Genomic DNA, 20,534 nt, shown 5'->3' on the forward strand with positions numbered 1-20,534 from the left:
CTCTGGCACCACCAGTAACTGTAGAAACTAGTCATAGTTTCAAGTAACAGCCAGGGCATTGACATGCACACTAATACTGCTGCAAACTGTTCAAGGCATCTCAGTTTGTGCACTTGCAATAGATCTGATGCAATGAATCATGTTCAGATTGAATTGGATAGGTTAGAACAAAATGGTTGCCTGAGGAAAATTTATCATTGTGTGTGGGTCATGCCAGAAAAGGTTGTGGCCAAGATAATCAACATGGTCCAATGGTGAGAAGACATTGCACTCTATGCGTGGTAATGCCGCTGGCATTTAGGGCAGCAATGAAGGTCCTCCATCTCTGGTGGTGTCATCATGTCAGTAGCTTCCTCTTGGTTTTCACCGTCAGTCATGCAAGTCCTCGATGGAGACTCAGGAATACTATCACACTCAGAAGTAGAATGATTCTTCACTGCTGTTTCCATTACAATTTAGTTTTACCAGTCAGGGTTGTTAGCCCTGAGCTGAACCCCAGAACCAAGAACCACTCTTGGTCTGGCCTCTTACCCTTGATCTGTTTGGCATGGATAACCCTACCAAGAGCTAAAGCATACTTCAGCCAACATTGAGGCACACAGGCCTCCAAACCATGACAAGGTTGTAGTGCTTTTGGAGGCTATTGTGCTGTATGTGACGAACAATATCTGCTTCTCACTTCATAAGACTTTTTACACATAGTTAGCAAAATCAAAGATCTTTACAAAATTATACCATCCCTATGTCTGACACACAACTGAATGTTGGTAAGGATGGTGGTAAGGATGGTCTCCAATATTTGACAGCAACACCCCCAGAAGAGTCAGCTCATTGAAAAGAAATTCCTTGGAGTTGATTTTTTTTTTGACCAACTGTAGATAAAACCTTACAAGAAGTGAATCATTGCTTGTGCAACCAAGATGGACTGTTGATTACCATAAGCACAGTGAAGAAAATTTTCTGGTTTTAAAGGAAGTGTTCTTGAGATTACAAAAGCATAAAGTGAAGTGAAAGCAACCCAATTGTACGTTTTTGTAATTTGTGATATTGTATCTTGCTTTGAAGACTAATGTCAGTGCCCTACAGCCAGAGCAGCATGGAGGCCATCATTAAAATGCTTATCTGAAAATACACTGGAGCTTGGGCTGTTCCTGGGGATGGTGCAGGATTATAAACAGTTGCTTTCAGGTCTTGCAACATTGGTCCTAATATCGTATTGGAATAGCATTTTTCACTTGCACTAGTTCAATACTTTTTGTCAAACTAATGCAATTTTTTGTGATCTATAATAATCAAAGGACATCATTGCAAAGTCAAATAGTTAAATGACTAGTTAAAATTAAGTCACTGATATATTGAGTATTGATGGTGTAGGATGCATAAATGGTCACTTTGAAAACTATCCTTAGGATTTTATTTTATCCCTCTTGACATGCAGGAGTATGTCCTGCTTAGTAAGGCCATCAGAGTTTTAAGAGAGACGGCAGAAGAATGGGGTTGAGAAGGAAATAAATCAGCCACAATCGAATGGTGGAGCAGATTCAATGGGCTGAATGGCCTAATTCTGCTCCTATATCATATAGTCTTATGTGATTGTGAAATGGATTGGAACAAGGAGTGATCTGAGTTTGTGGGTTGAAAGCACGAACAAATTAGAAAAGCTAAGCTTTTCTTGCTTATCATGAAATGCTGTCAGTTGAAGTTAGCAAGTGATCCATCAAATTATAACGTGGATGCCCTGTGAAACTATGTGCCAGATAATGGGCAAAGGAAGCCCTTCAATTTAACTTTGTAGTCCCTGTGAGACTATGAAATTGAGAAGAAAACATTTAGAATAATACTTGGAGTTAAAAAATTCAATTTATTCTTTAGCCTGGCAATTCCATTTTTCAGGCAATAGATTGTGATCGGGTCCAAAATCAACGATACCTACTATGGAGGTGTCAAAGATGTAAATTGGATAATCCTACCGCTGTACAACCGAGTGCAGGAGTTCTAAACTAAATGCCATTGCAGATGTTCTCTCACAGCTACCTTGTGAGAACTTTGGATGCGAAAATGTTATCAAATGCAGCTGACGTGAACTTTCCACTGACTATGTCTGAAATCACAAGCAGACCCAGTAAGATTTGCTACTGTAAAAGGTTTGTGACCAGAATTTAAAAGTTGACATATTTGAATCGTGCAGAGATAAAGAACCGAAACTGTTTCATAGTCATCTCAGTGAGCTGTCATGTGAGTGGGGGTGCAACAAGTGGGTTCATAAAGCAGTAATACTCCTTTCCAAACTTTGTACTAAATGCAAGTAAAACTTGTATGAAAGTAATTGAAGAAGCTTTATTTACTGGCCCCATTTAAGGCCACAAATCATTGAAGGGCAAATGCAATACTTGCCAGGGTAAGTCACCAAAATCTGCTTTGCAAATATGGTCATGGACTCTAAGAATTTTGTAGAAAGACAATGACAAGCGACAAATAGTGGTTTGAAATGAAAAATGGGCGTATTATAGATGAGAACTATTCTGACATGTTGTAGCTTAAATGAAGAAATCACTTAAGATGTCAAGTGCTAGCAAGCGATATTCATTTTGAGAGGGTCACGTTGGACTGTAGGATTTGTTTCTGTACTGCATGCACTGCAGACTCTATCACTCTTTTCAGATAATAGTCCTCCATTTCAGTCTCCTCTGTTTGATGTCTTTATGAATTGACTTTATTACTTACATCCTTCATATACATGTGAAGTAAAAATCTCTGTTATGTCTCCGTCTAAATTTGCAACATGCAATTTATAGTAATTTATAATAAGTAGTATGTACAACAGGACAGTCAATATAACATAGAAATACAGTTGTGTCAGCATGAATTAATCGGTCTGATGGCCTGGTGGAAGAAGCTGTTCTGGAGGCTGTTGGTCCTGGCTGTTATTCTGCGGTACCGTTTCCCGGATGGTAGCAACTGGAACAGTTTGTGGTTGGGGTGACTCGGGTCCCCAATGATCCTTCGGGCCCTTTTTACACACCTGTCTTTGTAAGTGTCCTGAATAGTAGGAAGGTCACATCTACAGATGCGCTGGGCTGTCCGCACCATTCGCTGCAGAGTCCTGCGGTTAAGGGAATGGTATCAACCACGTCTCTTTGCTTTGTATAAGAATATAAGAAATAGGAGCAGGAGTAGGGCATCTGGCCTGTCGAGCCTGCTCCGCCATTCAAAAAGATCATGGCTGTTCTGGCCATGGACTCATCTCCAGCTACCTGACTTTTCCCCATAACCCTTAATTCCCCTACTATGCCAAAATCTATCCAAACTTGCCTTAAATATATTTACGGAGGTAGCCTCCACTGCTTCACTGGGCAGGGAATTCCACAGATTCATCACTCTCTGGGAAAAGCAGTTCCTCCTCATCTCCATCCTAAATCTACTCCACTGAATCTTGAGGCTATGTCCCCATGTTCTAGTCTCACCTACCAGTGGAAACAACTTTCCTGCCTCTATCTTATCCGTCCTTTCATAATTTTATATGTTTGTATAAGATCTCCTCTCATTCTTCTGAAATCCAGCGAATAAAGTCCCAGGTGACTCAATCTTTCCTCATAGTCTAACCCCCCATCTTGGAAATCAACCAGGAGGACCTCCAAAGCCAGTATATGCTTCCGCAATTAAGGGGACCAGAACTGCACGCAGTACTCCAGGGGTGGCATCACCAGTACCCTGCACAGTTGCAGCATAAACTCTCTGCTCTTAAATTCAATCTCTCTAGCAATGAAGGCCAACTTTCCATTTGCCTTCTTGACAGCCTGCTGCACTTGCAAACCAACCTTTTCTGATTCATGCATAAGCACTCCCAAGTCCTTCTGCACAGCAGCATGCTGTAACTTTTTACTATTTAAACAATAATCTGCTCTTTAATTTTTCCTTCCAAAGTGGATGACCTCACATTTACCAACATTGTACTCTATCTGCCAGACCCTTGCCCAATCACATAACCTACATAAATCTCTCTGCCGACCCTCCATTTCTTCTGCACAATTTGCTTTTCCACTCAATTTGGTATCATCAGCAAACAGATACATACACTCAGTCCTCTCTTCCATATTATTAATGCATATCGTGAATAGTTGCGGGCCCAGCACCAACCCCTGTGGCACACCACTCACCACTGGTTGCCAACAGAGTAACCCCCAAGTATCCCAAGTCTCTGCTTTCTGTTAGTTAACCAATCCTCTGTCCATGCTAATACATCACCCCCAGCTCTATGCATCCTTATCTTATGGATAAGTTATTTATGCGGCACCTTGTCGAACACCTTCTGGAAATCCAAGTAAATAATGTCCATCTGTTCTCCTCTATCCACTGCACCCATTCTATCATCTAGCTTCAGGTGAAGAAGCTGATAGGTCAGTCAAAACAGTCAAAGAAACTTTCTGGAAGGACCTGTTGCCAGGATATTCAAAACTCAACATGAAACATTGATTGGCTAATTTCTTGCTGTCAGAGAAATCTCTTTAGAAACTTCCTGTTGGCTAACAATTGAAAGATGCTGCAGCTGCCTATTCAGCAAACAGCTGCCCTCTGAGAAATGTGGAGACTGGGCTCTTTGAACTAAAGCAAATTGCAATGTTCGTTTTCTTTTAAAGCAAATGTATCCCAATTTTGTTTTTAATTTTCATGACTTTGGACGCAGCAACAATTTAGCATATCAAACATGTACAGAGTACAGCTTCTGATAACTGTGCTTAGGAAAACATCTCCAGCTACAATACATTTGGTCCCTTAATCTAAGTCATAAATATAGATTGTAAATAGTTGAGGCATCCTCACACTCCACTACATACATCATGCAAACTTGAAAATAGACCATTTGACCCAACTTTCTTTCCTGTTAGTTGCCAGTGATATATCCTCTCAATGCCAGGGGGTTTACCTGAGGATTCACCCTTAAAGCACCTCAGTGAATGCCCTTTAAGCAGCACCTTAATGAATAAGAAATCCAAATCCACCAGTTACCAGTTCTCTTTATCCAGTCTGATTGTTACATCCTGAGAGAACTTATCAAATCTTTCAAAAAATATTGGAAGACCATTGTGACTGGAATGTCGACAAGTCGGATGCATAAGACCATGAGACTATAAGACAGAAGGACAGTTTAAGGTCATTCTGTCTATCAAATCTGCTCTGCCATTCCATCATGGCCGACTTATTGTCCCTCTCAACACCATTCTCCTCATAACTTTTGATGCCTTGACTAATGTCAAGTCTTCCTCCACAGTAGTGACTTCTAAATGCCCTTTCACCTTTTGACATTTGAACCTATTAACCCCTGATTTAAATATACTCAATGACTTGGCCTCCACAGCCATCTCTGGCAATGAATTCCATGGATTCACCACTCTCTGGTAAAGAAATGTTTGAAACAATTTTACTGCACCAGTATTTTTGGTTTTATTGTTCCATGGTTGCCTTGATTATTGACTTATTTTAATGGATCATATTCTTGGACACAGCAGCCAAATTAATCATTTATTCCCTACCCATTTCCTCTGTACGCTTTCCACATGGAAGACTCCATGGAGTATTCACATGACTGCCGTCAAACTGGTCCAAACACGTTTTTTTTTAATTGACCTGAGTAAGGCTTGTCGTGTCTGATCTTTGCATTTAAGGTTTAGGCTGGAAGGTTAACCCTTGTCATTTTGAGACGAATCAGAATCATTGGCATGTGACGTGAAATTTGTTAACTTAGCAGCAGCAGTTCAATGCAATACATAATCTAGCAGATGAGAAAAAATAATAAATAAAATAAAACATAAAAAAGTACAGTAAATCAATTACATATATTGAATAGATTTTTTTTAAATGTGCAAAAACAGAAATACTGTATATTAAAAAAGTGAGGTAGTGTCCTAAGCTTCAATGTCCATTTAGGAATCGGATGGCAGAGGGGAAGAAGCTGTTCCTGAATCGCTGAGTGTGTGCCTTCAAGCTTCTGTACCTCCTAACTGATGGTAACAGTGAGAAAAGGGCATGCCCTGGGTGCTGGAGGTCCTTAATAATAGACACTGCCTTTCTGAGACACCGCTCCCTAAAGATGTCCTGGGTACTTTGTCGGCTAGTGCCCAGGATGGAGCTGACTAGATTTACAACTTTCTGCAGCTTCTTTCGGTCCTGTGCAGTAGCCCCTCCACACCGGACAGTGATGCAGCCTGTTAGAAGTGTGATAATAGATCATAGCACAGAGTAGCCCGCCCACTATTATTGCACAATGTCTGTCCACTGATACTCGACGCCTCTTCAACTTTTGCATATTGGTCTGCAAAGCAGAAGCTGGAGATGCACTGGAGCCGCTGTACAAACAACGGCCTTGTTATTTCATTAGGACTTCTGACCTTTTAAATTCAGGTTTTTCTTTCTTTATTTGTCTTCAATTTACTGTAGTCTTTTAACAATACTCTATTTAAAATTCTGATTCAATATGTACAATTATGGTTAATTCTAAACTTTGCTAAGTGGTTCTATTCCACAGCCTTTTAATTTATATTGTGGCTGAAGAAGTTACTTTCAAACATGGTTCCTGAACCATTTCTCTCACTTGCCAGACTAACTGCTGAGCTGTCAACCATAGCATGTCTCACCTCTGCGGAAGCGGGGAATTTCAGTCAGGAGTGGTACGACCGTGCTGCTGTGTGATACGCACCACATACAGTATTTGGAGATGACTTCAGACACAGCTAATACCTGGTGATTGATAAGTACCTTGATACTATGGAACATAACTCCTTTCCATCGATTGCAGTTGATCATATCTGAGTGAAATTGTGCTTGTCATGAAATTGGAGTGGCACACACAAAATGCTGTACTCTTTTCCTAGATGCTGCCTGGCCTGCTGAGTTCCTCCAGCATCTTGTGTGTGTTGCTCTGATTTCCAGCATCTGCAGATTTTCTCCCCTTTGTGATGTCATTGGAGTGGACGCTTTCAATTTTGATCTAGGTTAGCTTGATTCACCCTTTTGTTTGGCATCAGGTGCATGAGCCATTTAAAAAAAACATAAATTACAGCTCAAAGCTCCAGCGAACTCTCAAATAACAGTCAGAAGGTGAAATATAACATGCTTTGTGATTACTCAGGTTTAAGGGACGTTGCTGACATTGGCAAACTACTGGCAGTAATTCTTTAATGGGAGCTTCAAGGAAAGTTGAGCTGGACTTTTGGGATGATGGGGAACCATTGGCCAGGAGGCCATCAACAAAGTGCCTATTCTCAAACACATTGCTCCCTGGACAGGTCTATGTACAATGCCATTATAGACTGGGGTTTTCTAAGGCTGAAAAACATTTGCTTTCCTCTGTCTGTCATGAGCTTCACACTGGCTCAACATCAGCTGCCGATGAGTTCATATTGAGCCTCTGCACCAAATGACTGGAGGTGAACCAAATGTCTCATCGCATTACGCTCAGATTACTATTGGATGTAGTCATCATGATGTCATGTCCTCCTCCACAGCAGTCACTTCTGACAAATGCCTATTGTCATCTGTACTCCCACTTATAAAGGAGATACCCAGAGAACATGGGCGGCCCAGTGGAGTCCTGGTTTGCCAAATGCTATTATAGTGCTGGTGACCGGGTTCAGTTCCTGCTGCTGTCTGCAAGAAGGAGTTTACTTGTTTTCCCCGTGACCGTGTGGGTTTGCTCCCGGTGCTCCGGTTTCCTCCCACGTTCCAAAGGCGTACTGTTTAGTCAGTTAACTGGTCACGTGGGTTTAACTGGATGGCACACACACATTGCTGTCTGGCCCGCTCAGTTCCTCCAGCATCTATGGAAAAGAGTACAGTCAACGCTTCAGGCCGAGGCACTTCAGCAGGACTGGAGGGGAAGAAAAAGGAGTAGATTTAAAAAGTGGAGGGAGGGGAGGAAGAAACACAAGGTGGCAGGTGAAACTGGGAGGGGGGAGGGGTGAAGTAAAGTGCTGGGAAGTTTATTGGTGAAAGAGATACAGGGCTGGAGAAGGGGGAACCTAAAAGGAGAGGACAGTAGGCCATGGTAGAAAGGAAAAGGGGGAGGAGCACCAAAAGGAGGCAATGGGCAGGCAAGGAGATAAGCTGAGAGAGGGAAAAGGGGATGGGGAATAGACAAGGGAGGGGTGGCCATTACCGGAAGTTCGAGGAAATCGATGTTCATGCCATCAGGCTGGAGGCTACCCAAACGGAATATAAAGTGCTGCTCCTCCAACCTGAGTGTGGCCTCATCACTGCAGTCGATGAGGCCATGGATGGACATACAGGAATGGGAAGTGGAATTAAAATGGGTGGCCACCGGGAGATCCCGCTTCTGGTGGACGGAGCGTAGGTGCTCGGTGAAGCAGTCTCCCAATCTATGTCTGGTCTCACTGATATACAAAAGGCCACACCAGGAGCACCAGATACAATAGGTGACCCCAACATTCTCTCAGATGAAGTGTCACCTCACCTAGAGTACTCTGGTACTCTGAGTATACCACCATTGCTTTCGACCAGGGCTGACCCATTAGACAGGCTTATTGCAAAGGTGTCCAGTCTCTGCTGTCCATAGAGCAGGATGAAGATGTTTCTTTCACAGAAGAGATGGAAGGTTTGCATATCACTTCTCTGCTTTCAAAGGAAAATTATATTCACATCTTCAAGGACTACCACCATTGAGGCCATGTTCCTTTTTCACTACTACCAATCAGCAGGAGGTACAGAAGCCTTTGGCCCCACGCCACACCAACAGTGATTACCCGACAACCATCAAGTCTTCTGAACCAGTGTGGATAACTTCCGCTCACCTCAACTCAGAACTGATTCCACAACCTACAGCTCACTTTCAAGGGCTCTACAAATCATGGTCTCAGTATATATTTTTTAATTTGCACAATTTTGTCTTCTTTTGGTTGTTTGTCAGTTCTTGGTTGTGTATAGTTTTCCATAAATTCTATTGTATTTTATTTTCCAGTAAATGCCTGTCAGAAAATGAATCTCGAGGTACATATGGTGACATATACGTACTTTGATAGTAAATGTACTGACTTTGATTTTGACATATTCAGCTCTCCTTTGAGAGAGATAGAGCAGGAGTAGCAACTCTTTACCTCCTGGTGTGGTGGTCATCAGCACACTCCACTCTTCTCTGCAGGTCCAACTCCTCCCGAACCGTCAAAACTGCAAGACATGCTTTTGTACCCTACAAAGATAATTAGCAGCACTCGTAAGTTGCACCCAAAGCAGTGAAGGGGCATAGTGCAAATTATAGATCAATCAAAGGGATGAAGTAGATGAATGCCACACACACCACCCATGCACAGTCTCTACCAAGTTGCTCCTTTCCCATCTGTGGCAGTGTCTGTGGATGTCAATGCTGGAAATACTCAGCAGGTCAGGCGACATCTCATGAGAGAAACACAGGGCTGACATTTTGGGTTGATAACCTTTCACCTGTAGGTCCCTCCCCCTCCCCTTTTAGAACCCACTAACTGTAGTGGAGGCAGATTTTCCTTAGTCTTCAGGGGCCGCCCAAAGAGAAAAAGATAGAGGTGTGTGTGTGTGTGTGTGTGTGTGTGTGTGTGTGAGACAGAGAGAGAGAGAGAGACCATCTGAGGCGGTTGTATTTTTAGCGCTACGCAGCTCAGTTGAATGTAACTTGAGGGGTTTCTTGCTGCATTGCAGGTTGTTCTGAATTCTCAGTCCTGGAGGAGACAACTCAAGCCACCTTGTGCTATGCTTCTCCTGATCCAAATGGTTCTTCTGGTCTTCTTGACATTCAGGACCTCTGCAATGAACATATTTCACTATAATATTGCTCCTTATGAGTTCTTGTGCTCGGCTCCTCTCCCTCGAACCTTCTGACTTGCCCATAGCAGCTGTAACTTGCCTACAATGGGTTAAGTGCCTTCTTTGATTGACGTAGGCAGTTATGTTAAATTTAACATGGTCTCATTGAAAATCATGCAGGCCAGCTTCTAGTGTTTCTGAGTGTAGACACTCTTGTTTTGCGTGATTAATTTTGGTTATTTTCACAATATTTTGAGGAGGGCCTGATTTTGACACTAAATGCAATGATTTGTGCACAGAAATATGCATAATATCCCGTTAAATTTGTACTGTCAGTGGATCTGTCAGACAGTCACTGTGGTTCACACCACGGATGCCAACTATCTTCTTTCAATTGTGAAGATTTTCTGTCTTTAATCTGTTTGCAGAAAATATCATCCAGTAATCAAAACCACTTTTCTGACTGTAGCTTCCTTGCTCGTCTTTTTTGTCTTAAATCTTGGGATGAATGTAAACAGTTGTGAATCTACAATGTTAATAATGTGATAGTTGAGGTATTAGGCACAACCAATTCTTATATTCAGTATTATAACTTCAATATTGGGTGGAGGTCAGAGCAATTGATTTAGTCTCCAATCATATCAACTGCCCAGAAGAAAATAGTCCAAAATCTCCAGCTGTTAAAGTAAAGTGGAAGTAGATTTCTTTCAGAGGTTATAAGGAGAGATTGGTTGGGCTGGGTTTGTTCTTCCTGGAAGAGAGGAGGCTGAGGGGGTGATGTTACAGGTTTATAGGTCTTATGAGGAGGTATCTCTTTCGCCAGAGGATGGTGAATCTGTGGAATTCACTGCCACAGATGGCTGTGGAGGCCAGGTTATTTGATACACTTAAAACAGAAGTTGATAGGTTCTTGATTAAAAAGGCCATCAAAGGTTATGGGGAGAAGGCAGGAGAATGGGGTTTAAATGGAAAATAAATCAGTCATGATTAAGTGGTGGGGCAGACTCCAAGGGCCGAATGGCCCAATTCAGCTCCTATGTCTACGGTCTTGTATCATATACAAGAGATTGCAGATGCCAAAATTGGGAGCAACAACCAATTTGCTCAAGGAACTCGGCAGGTCAAGCTGCAGCTGATGGGGTGGTGGGAAAGGAGCCACTGATATTTCACATTGGGGTCCTGCATCAGGATTGTTAATGCGGAGGGAAGATGAGTGGTATAAAGGCGATTAGGGTAAGGGGTGAGGAAAGAGCCAATACGTGATAGATATTATGTTAGCCCATGAGTTGCAAGTGTGGATTGTGATAGTTCCTAAGCTAGTATGGACAGGCAGCTTACCATTGAATAAGATGCACTTTTAATAATGGGATTAAATAAGATTTTCTTGTTTGCTTGCAAAGCAACCAGCTTAGCACTATGCCTGTAATAATGACATCATGGGAACAAGTGTTTTCACTTGTTTCTACTAATATGAGATTAAGATGGATCTTTAACATGCACGTGGTTAGAACTCGATCAATATCTAATATTGATTAAATTCATTTATTTTCCTTCCAGATGACTGTCATGCCATCAAGTGCAGATATCATGGACAACTCCCACAGCCAGACTGTCCTTGGTTGCTTGAATGAACAGCGCACCAAAGGTGTATTCTGTGATGTCACCATTGTTGTGGAAGACACAAAATTTAAAGCCCACAAGAATGTTTTGGCAGCGTCCAGTGTTTACTTTAAGAACCTTTTTTCCAGCCAAGAGTTGTGGTTGGTTGGTCATATCCTTGAATTGCCTGACTTCAAGGCAGAAGTGTTTGCAGAAATATTGCATTTCATCTACAGTGCAAAGGTGGTTGTCAAGGGATCTGAGCGAGTGAAAGATCTTGTGGATGGTGGAAAAAGATTAGGGATATCATTTCTGGAAAATTTGATGCCCACGCCCCAGCAACACATTACGTCTCTGGATGTTTTGTGCAGCGCGTCTCCCAATTCTACTCGGTCGCTTTCTCCTGCTTCTTCCCTCTCCTTATCGGCCAGTTTTCACAATCTGAAAGCGGAGGCCTGCAATTCTGTCTGTGACAAAGGCAGTGAAGAGTTTCAGCCTGTTAATGGACCCCGCATCACAAACGCGTTCTCCATTTTCAACATGCAGGATGGCAGCGACTTGTATTTTCCACTCGACTTAACGGCCAACGTCAACAAAAGAGCAGTAGAATCTGATAAGCTGTCCGTGGCGTGTGTTCCCCCGGATACAACTAAAGTGCAGCAAAAGCCTGCTCAGACATTCGCTGAACATTCCTATGCTGTGTTCTCCTCCAGAAAGGATCAGCAAAATGGTGAACACCATGGTCTTCAAGAAGCTTTACAAGAAAATGACAACCCTTTATGTAACAGTAGTTGCAATACTGCTGGCGCTGGAAGCAGGCAGGATTTGCATCCTGATTTGCAAGGCCAGATCTGCAAGCCAAGCCAACCATCCCATGCTGCCACTTCAACTGACTTCAAGGTTCTAAGATTTAATTTAAACATTCTGCAGACCACAAGCAAAAGTAGTCCGGTAGGCTTTGTGCCAGTGGCTAAGCCATTAAATGAGCCTACCTTGAACTCACAGGAGACTTCAGGTGGAGCTACAGATCCAGAGAAACGTGGCCCTGCTACGGAAAATATTGTCCAATCGGTGCCGGATGCGACTTGGTCTGAAGCGGTGCCGGAAGTGGAAAGCCAAGCTGCTTACAGCTGCAAGTACTGCCCGCGGTCTTTCAGCACCCGAGTTTCATTGAACGTCCACTCCCAGATCCACACAAGCCTCTTCGAAAAGCCCCTGTCCTGCAGACACTGTGGTAAACCGTTTGTTCATCTCAAGAGGCTCCAGACGCATGAGCACCTTTGCCAAGGGCCAGGAACAGTAGTGCCCAACTCTGAGTCCACAGACGAGCAAGTGGAGAACTTTTCCAGCGACAATGAAGTCGCCAGAAGTGAGGAAGATGTAAATATGACTTCCTGTACTTCAGAATTGGAGAATTCCAACAAGCACTCGATAAACTTGGTACGGTCAAGGCGAAGTAGCAGCTCGCCAGACCCAGAACATTTTGTGAAGGTTGTTGACGGACACATTTTGTATTTTTGCAGTGTTTGCAAGCGCTCCTACGTAACCTTGTCCAGCTTGAAGAGACACGCCAATGTTCATTCTTGGAGAAGAAGCTATCCCTGTCATTACTGCAGTAAAGTATTTGCTTTGGCTGAATATCGCACCAAACATGAAATATGGCACACTGGTGAAAGGCGCTATCAGTGCATCTTTTGCTTGGAGACCTTCATGACCTATTATACTTTGAAAACCCATCAGAAATCTTTTCACGGTATTGACCCAGGTCTTCCCACAAACAAGAAGACAGCCAATGCTGGATACAGAGCCAAGATGTATCCATTCAAACTCTATAGGCTTCTACCTATGAAGCTGCAAAAGAGACCCTACAAGACTTACACACGATCAGGTCCAGAAAATTTCAACAGTAGTCAAACTATCAGAGTTTCTTCAAATGTTGATCTCGGTAACATTTCCTTTGGCAATCTGTCGTCTGCTTCAGAGGATTTGCAGGACAAGTTGATCTCTTCGGAGACCACTCCTTCAGAACACTCGCTTCATTTTGCGTCAGCTGAGGATGGGCAGAGTGAAGGAGCAGAACCACCACCTCGCCTGTCAGGAGCCAGTGATGGCCAATTCAATGATTCCTTGCTTCCTTGGGCTTCCACAGAAAATGAAGCTCATCATGGTGATAAACATTGTATTGAAATTGAACAACAATGTTTAGCCACTGATGTTAATACAACAGGTCCCTCTGTTATTAACTATGGGCATACAGCACCCTCTGTGATAATGCATAGCAACAGGGTTTCTTCCGTTATAAAGCATGGAAATGCTTTTTCTTCTGTCATTGCGTATAGTGGTGGTAATGATGGTTATCAAACGTGTCCAAAGGCCAATGTTAGCAGTGATTCTTCAGATACAAAAACAAGGAAGAACACGGCTAAGGACAGTCTTAAACTACAGAATAAAGGTAGTTATAGGAAGACTGTAGAATCAGCAAAGGGAAGTGGACAACTCTCAGGACCAGGAGCTGCACACAAGAATCGTTCAAGTACTTTCTCCGAAGGAAGCCGGACAGAAACCTACATTGCAAAGCCTGCTTGCCCTGGAACCTCCGCTGACAACCAGGTAGCCCCTCTTTGCCAAATTACTGTGAAAATTGGGGATAAAGCAGTCGTACAAAGACACATTGCTGGCTCCAAACTGTTCCGTAGAAAAGGCCGGAAGCCAAAATGGATGATGTCAAAAGAGGAAAAGGTGGTTGAAAATTTCAAGATGGAAGAAGATGAAGATCAAAATATGAAGTCGCCTGACTGTCCTGATCCTGCTGGAAGTAATGCGGATCCTGCAGGAGGCGCAGAAACATGCGATGAAATGAGCGATCATGATTCAAATGACAAGCTTTGGAGACCGTACTATAAGTACAAGCCAAAAAAGAAAGCTAAAGCATTTCACAAAATGAGAAAATCTAGGTGGAAAAAACAGCATGGATCTAATGACCATAACCTTCCTAACTCTATATCTAGCACAACTGAAGTAAAGGATGTTCCTGAAGAAATTGCTCATAATAACATAATTAGTGATGAATCCCAAGACTGGAGTAATCAGCTTGATAATAGAGTAAAACCTATTGAAGAGAAAATAGAAAGTGACCTAAAATGGGGTGCAACTAAAAAGCCTTACTCATGTACCCTCTGCGCAAAATTATTTTCAAACCCTTCAACTCTGAAGACACACCTAAGGTGTCATACCGGTGAGCAGCCATTCTCCTGTGAAACCTGTGGGCGCCGATTTTCAGTCCAAGGAAATCTCCATAAACACAAACGCATTCATCTGGGTATGAAAGAGTTTGTTTGCATGTACTGTGACAAGGCCTTCACTTTGAGCGAGACCCTGAAAACGCACGAGAGGATTCACACTGGCGAGAAACGGTACCGTTGCCACTTTTGTCCGCAACGTTTCCTTTACCTGACGACTAAGAAAAATCATGAGCAGAAGCACTTGGAAAAAAAACGTGCTCAACGGGAAGGGAAAGAACACGTATGCTTCCAGTGTTTTAAAATATGTAAAACTGCAGCTGCACTTGGTATGCACCAAAAGAAGCACGCAGTAAAACCTTCTGCTCATAAAGATTCTCAGATATTGTTGGACTACAAAGATGACCAACACACAAATTTGAAAACAGAATCCAAACACAAAAGTAGAGCAGAGGCAGAGGATGAATACCCTCTGCCAACTACATCTGGAAATGATGACCAGATGAATTGTTCGCTCAGAACAGAGCCATTGCTTCCCGTCACCCAACCTGAACTGGCACCCGTACCACAGAAGACGAATTGTGTTGCATATCCATGGACAGCAGCTCACAATGTGGGACCACGTCATTTGCAAAGAACGCTGCCAGAGAACAGTGAGAAAACGTGGAAAATTCACCAGCAAAGTCTAGATATAAATCTGCCTCTTTGTACAAATAGTTCATACAATCCACATGACAGAAGCCATGGAGATGATGAAAGACTTGCTTTCTATCAACGTGCTTCCGAAATGTTTTATAGCCATCAGGTGGAGGGGATAGTGTATAAAGCTATGTGAAAGGCCTGGTCGAGAAACGTATGTGCTTCCTTGGACTCTGGAATGATGTAGCAATATTCCCTGAAATCCAACATATTTAACTGAGAGGTTTCAGTAATTCCCCAACTGTGGGCAGTAGTATATTTTGAAGATGTTGAAAAGTCAGATTTTTAATGAAATTGAAAAAGAATTCAAATTTCCTTTTGAAGCTTAAAGGTTCCACCTTTTTGTTGCTATATGCCCTAATTTCCCAGAGTTGTTAGATGTAATCCATTGCTATAAATTTGTTGAAACAAAAAAGAATTATGTTTTCATTGCCTTATGACAAGGTGCAGAAAGGCAAATCCATGGTGTAAGAGGAAGTTCAGAAACAAAATTGAATAATTTATTTTTAATGAAAGAAAGGGAAAGTAGAGTAAGTATGATATAGCAGACATCCAACACATTTGTGTTCTAAAACACCAGAAAATATTGAAAGGAAACAAAATGATAACCATGACCAATGTAGCAGTAGACTTATTCCAGACTTTGTGGCTGCACATGTATACATGGTGATTCCATGTATGTATATAACTTTTTTTTTACTACATTAATATATAACTGGATAGATTTATTTATGATCTATTCCATGTTCATGAGTAAAGGTGTATTGAAAAATATTGTTGTCTTGAAAATCCAGTTCAGTTGAAACTTTTTTTTCTCTATTTTATACAAAATGAGACTTAAGTCTTGGCGAAAGGAAAACTAACAGTTATGTCCCTTTGCTCTTTCCTAGAGTGACACATGCTTTAGTTTTGTAGGTTTTTTTTTTACCATAAAACAGTTACAAAGATTTAAGGAATTTTCCTATTGTATATATTGTGAATAACATGAAATTCCATCCTGTAAACTTCTTGTGGCAGCCATTAGATTAACATTTCACATAATTAAACGTAAAAGAGTTTGGTTGTGTCAAGCCGAATATTCATTCTTATGGTGAGGAAAGGGATAAAGTTACTTTTGGATAAAAGTATGAAGAGACATGTGAACACTGTAATGATATTGATGGAATTGATTTGATGTAATAAAGCAAATTAAAAAATGTTATTTTTTTCTGTTTTTTTTCTTGGTGAACTATGTGCAGCATTCAGTTCATTCTCTGTAACTTGTTTTAACTTTGATCACAATTGTAATGTAGTTTAATTTTAGGAAGTAAATCAGCATGAAGCATTTAGAGCTGATTATGGAGACAACATAGCCCTTTTTATTGAGTATTTTAATGAGTATTTTGCTGGAGCATTATCATAGCATAGTTTGATTTATAAACATTTCCATTTCATGGTGACCATAAGTGATTTCATTTTATTTAGAGATGCAGCACAATGAGCCCATTCAGCCCAACTGTATCCATGTGACGATTTAAACTGGAAACCGGATACCCAGAGGAAACCCGCACAGTCACAGGGGAGAAGACAGTGGCAGAAATTAAACTCAGGCCACTGGTTCTGTAATAGGACTGTACTAACCACTACACTACCATGGTGTCAAAGTTGCTGGTGAACGTAGCAGGCCAGGCAGCATCTCTAGGAAGAGGTACAGTCAACATTTCGGGCCGAGGCCCTTCATCAGGACTAACTGAAGGAAGAGCTAGTACGGGATTTGAAAGTGGGAGGGGGAGGGGAAGATCCAAAATGCTAGGAGAAGACAGGAGGGGGAGGGATGGAGCCAAGAGCTGGACAGGTGATTGGCAAAAGGGATATGAGAGGATCATGGGACAGGAGGCCCACGGAGAAGGAAAAGGGGGAGGGGGGAAAGAGGATGGGCAAGGGGTATAGTCAGAGGGACAGAGGGAAAAAAAGGAGAGTGAGAGAAAGAATGTTTGCATATAAATAAATAACGGATGGGGTACGAGGGGGAGGTGGAGCATTAGCGGAAGTTAGAGAAGTCAATGTGAGGCGACACTTCACCTGTGAGTCGGCTGGGGTGATATACTGCGTCCGGTGCTCCCGATGTGGCCTTCTATATACTGGTGAGACCCGACGCAGACTGGGAGATCATTTTGCTGAAGGTTGGAGGAACAACACCTTATATTCTGTCCGGGTAGCCTCCAACCTGATGGCATGAACATTGACTTCTCTAACTTCCGCTAATGCCCCACCTCCCCCTCGTACCCCATCCATTATTTATTTATATACACACATTCTTTCTCTTTCTCTCTCTCTCCTTTTTCTCCCTCTGTCCCTCTGACTATACGCCTTGCCCATCCTCTGGGGTTTTTCCCCTCCCTCCCCCTTTTCCTTCTCCCTGGGCCTCCTGTCCCATGATCCTCTCATATCCCTTTTTCCAATCACCTGTCCAGCTCTTGGCTCCATCTCTCCCCCTCCTGTCTTCTCCTATCATTTTTGATCTCCCCCTCCCCCTCCCACTTTCAAATCTCTTACTAGCTCTTCCTTTAGTTAGTCCTGACGAAGGATCCCGGCCTGAAACGTCGACTGTACCTCATCCTAGAGATGCTGCCTGGCCTGCTGCGTTCAGCAGCAACTTTGATGTGTGTTGCTGGAATTTCCAGCATCTGCAGAATTCCTTGTGTTTACACTACCATGGTGTCCCAGCATTCAACAGCAACAACTTGCAATTGTTTAGCTCTTGTAACTTCAGAAAAAAACTCGCTTCACAGGCTGAATAAGACTTAAAATTGGCACTGGGCTAAAAATGGGAGATGTAAGTAAAACCTTAGTTCAAGGATTTTTTTAAGATGGGACAGAGAGACAAAGGTTTAAGGAAGGATCTTCAGAAATTTGGGCCAAGTCATTACCACATTTGAAATGAAGGTCACGCAAGAGGCCAGAAATAGAGGAACACACAGTTTTCAGAGACTCCAGAGATTGAGAAATGTTCACTCTGCCTCTCTTCATGATTACCAACCGTATACATGTAATTTAGTAAATCATTCCACTCAATATATAAACCCAGTCAGAGGTCCTTTGGCAAATACTTAAATATCCGCTTTGACAGTTATGTTGAATGCAATTTGTAACTCCAGTTTTTTCTTTCTAGCATCTGAGAGCTGCAGGCTGAACATTCAGTTGTAAATTGATTCCTGCATAGGTAAATAATGTCACTTTAACTCCTTGCTACATCATAATTTGTGGAATTTAACTTTAGCTCTGCATGGATGCTGTCCTTCCACTAATTCACTCACCTCTTCAAAAATATCAATCAGATTTCTCAGACATGATTTACCTTTCTGCAAATTCACATTTGTATCCTTCAATCAATAAAAAAAATGTGCAAGATTTTCATTTGTCCTGTCATTTATTCCAGCAATTATCTAACCACGTTCTGCTCTATAGTTCCCTGTTTTGATTTCCCTTCTCTGTACCTGTCATTCTGTTTTTGAAGACTGGGGATTATTTTCCAATTTAATATGATAGTGGTAGGCGATGGTTAGAATTTAACATTTCTTCTTTGTTTAAAATAGAAATATAGAAAATCTACAGTACAATACAGGCCCTTCGGCCCACAAAGTTGTATTGAACATGTCCCTACCGTAGAAATTACTAGGGTTACCCATAGCCCTCTATTTTTCTAAGATCCATGTATCTATCCAAAAGTCTCTTAAAAGACCCTATCGTATCTGCCTTCACTACTGTTGCCAACAGCCCATTCCATGCACTCACCACTCTCTGCGTGAAAAAACTTACCCCTGACATCTCCACTGTACTTATGCCCAAGCACCTTAAACCTGTGCCCTCTTGTGTTAGCCATTTCAGCCCTGGGGAAAAGCCGATGACTATCCACACGATCAATGCCTCTCATCATCCTATACACCTCTATCAGGTCACCTCTCATCCTCATTTGCTCCAAGGAGAAACGGCCAAGTTCATTCAACCTGTCTTCATAAGGCATGCTCCCCAATCCAGGCCACATCCTTGTAAATCTCCTCTGCACCCTTTCTATGGTTTCCACATCCTTCCTGTAGTGAGGCGACCAGAACTGATCACAGTACTCCAAGTGGGGTCTGACCAGGGTCCTATATAGCTGCAACATTACCTTCCGGCTCCTGAATTCAATTCCACGATTGATGACGGCAAATACACCATATGTCTTCTTAACCACAGAATCAACCTGCGCAGCTGCTTTGAGCATCCTATGGACTCAGACCCCAAGATCGCTCTGATCCTCCACACTGCCAAGAGTCTTACCATTAATACTATATTCTGCCATCATATTTGACCTACCAAAATGAACCACTTCACACTTATCAGGGTTGAGCTCTATCTGCCACTTCTCAGCCCAGTTTTGCATCCTATCAGTGTCCCGCTGTAACCTCTGACAGCCCTTCACACTATCCACAACACCCCCAACCTTTGTGTCATCAGCAAACTTACTAACCCATCCCACCAGTTCCTCATTCTGAAGAGTAAGGGTCCCAGAACAGATCCCTGAGGCACACCACTGGTCACCGACCTCCATGCAGAATATGACCCATCTACAACCAGGTTTTGCCTTCTGTGGGCAAGACAGTTCTGGATCCACAAAGCAATGTCCCCTTGGATCCCATGCCTCCTTACTTTCTCAATAAGTCTTGCATGGGGTACCTTATCAGATGCCTTGCTGAAATCCATATACACTACATCTACTGCTCTTCCTTCATCAATGTGTTTAGTTGCATCCTCAAAAAATTCAATCAGGCTCGTAAGGTACAACCTACCCTTGACAAAGCCATGCTGACTATTCCCAATCGTATCATACCTCTCCAAATGTTCTTAAATCCTGCCTTTCAGGATCTTTTCCATCAACTTACCAACCACTGAAGTAAGACCCACTGCTCTATAATTTCCTGGGCTATCTCTACTCCCTCTCTTGAATAAGGAAACAACATCCGCAACCCTCCAGTCCTCCGGAACCCCTCCTGTCCCCATTGATGATGCAAAGATCATCGCCAGAGGCTCAGCAATCTCCTCCCTCGCCTCCCACAGTAGCCTGACACAATATCTAATCTGAAAAATATAAAATTCCACCTTCTCACTGGGTAGAGCTTTAAAAAAAAAGGATGAAGAAAAAAAATGGGGTGACTTAATAGAGGTGTGCAAGATGATAAGAGGAGTAGATCA

General features: G+C 42.4%; 1 protein-coding gene across 13 annotated transcripts in view; it reads left to right on the plus strand.

Moving 5' to 3' along the window:
- zbtb38 (zinc finger and BTB domain containing 38) overlaps window positions 1-16,978 on the plus strand; it is a 103,149-nt gene extending 86,171 nt beyond the window's left edge. For all 13 annotated transcript variants that reach the window (XM_063045470.1, XM_063045463.1, XM_063045462.1 and 10 more), the window contains one exon: window positions 11,344-16,978. In XM_063045470.1, the coding sequence (XP_062901540.1) occupies window positions 11,344-15,459 (4,116 nt within the window). In that variant the 3' untranslated portion in view covers window positions 15,460-16,978. The remainder of the gene's footprint in view (window positions 1-11,343) is intronic.
- Window positions 16,979-20,534: the final 3,556 nt, after the last annotated feature.

This window comes from Mobula hypostoma, chromosome 4 (assembly GCF_963921235.1).
Source record: "Mobula hypostoma chromosome 4, sMobHyp1.1, whole genome shotgun sequence".
In the NCBI taxonomy this organism is placed as follows: Eukaryota; Metazoa; Chordata; class Chondrichthyes; order Myliobatiformes; family Myliobatidae; genus Mobula; species Mobula hypostoma.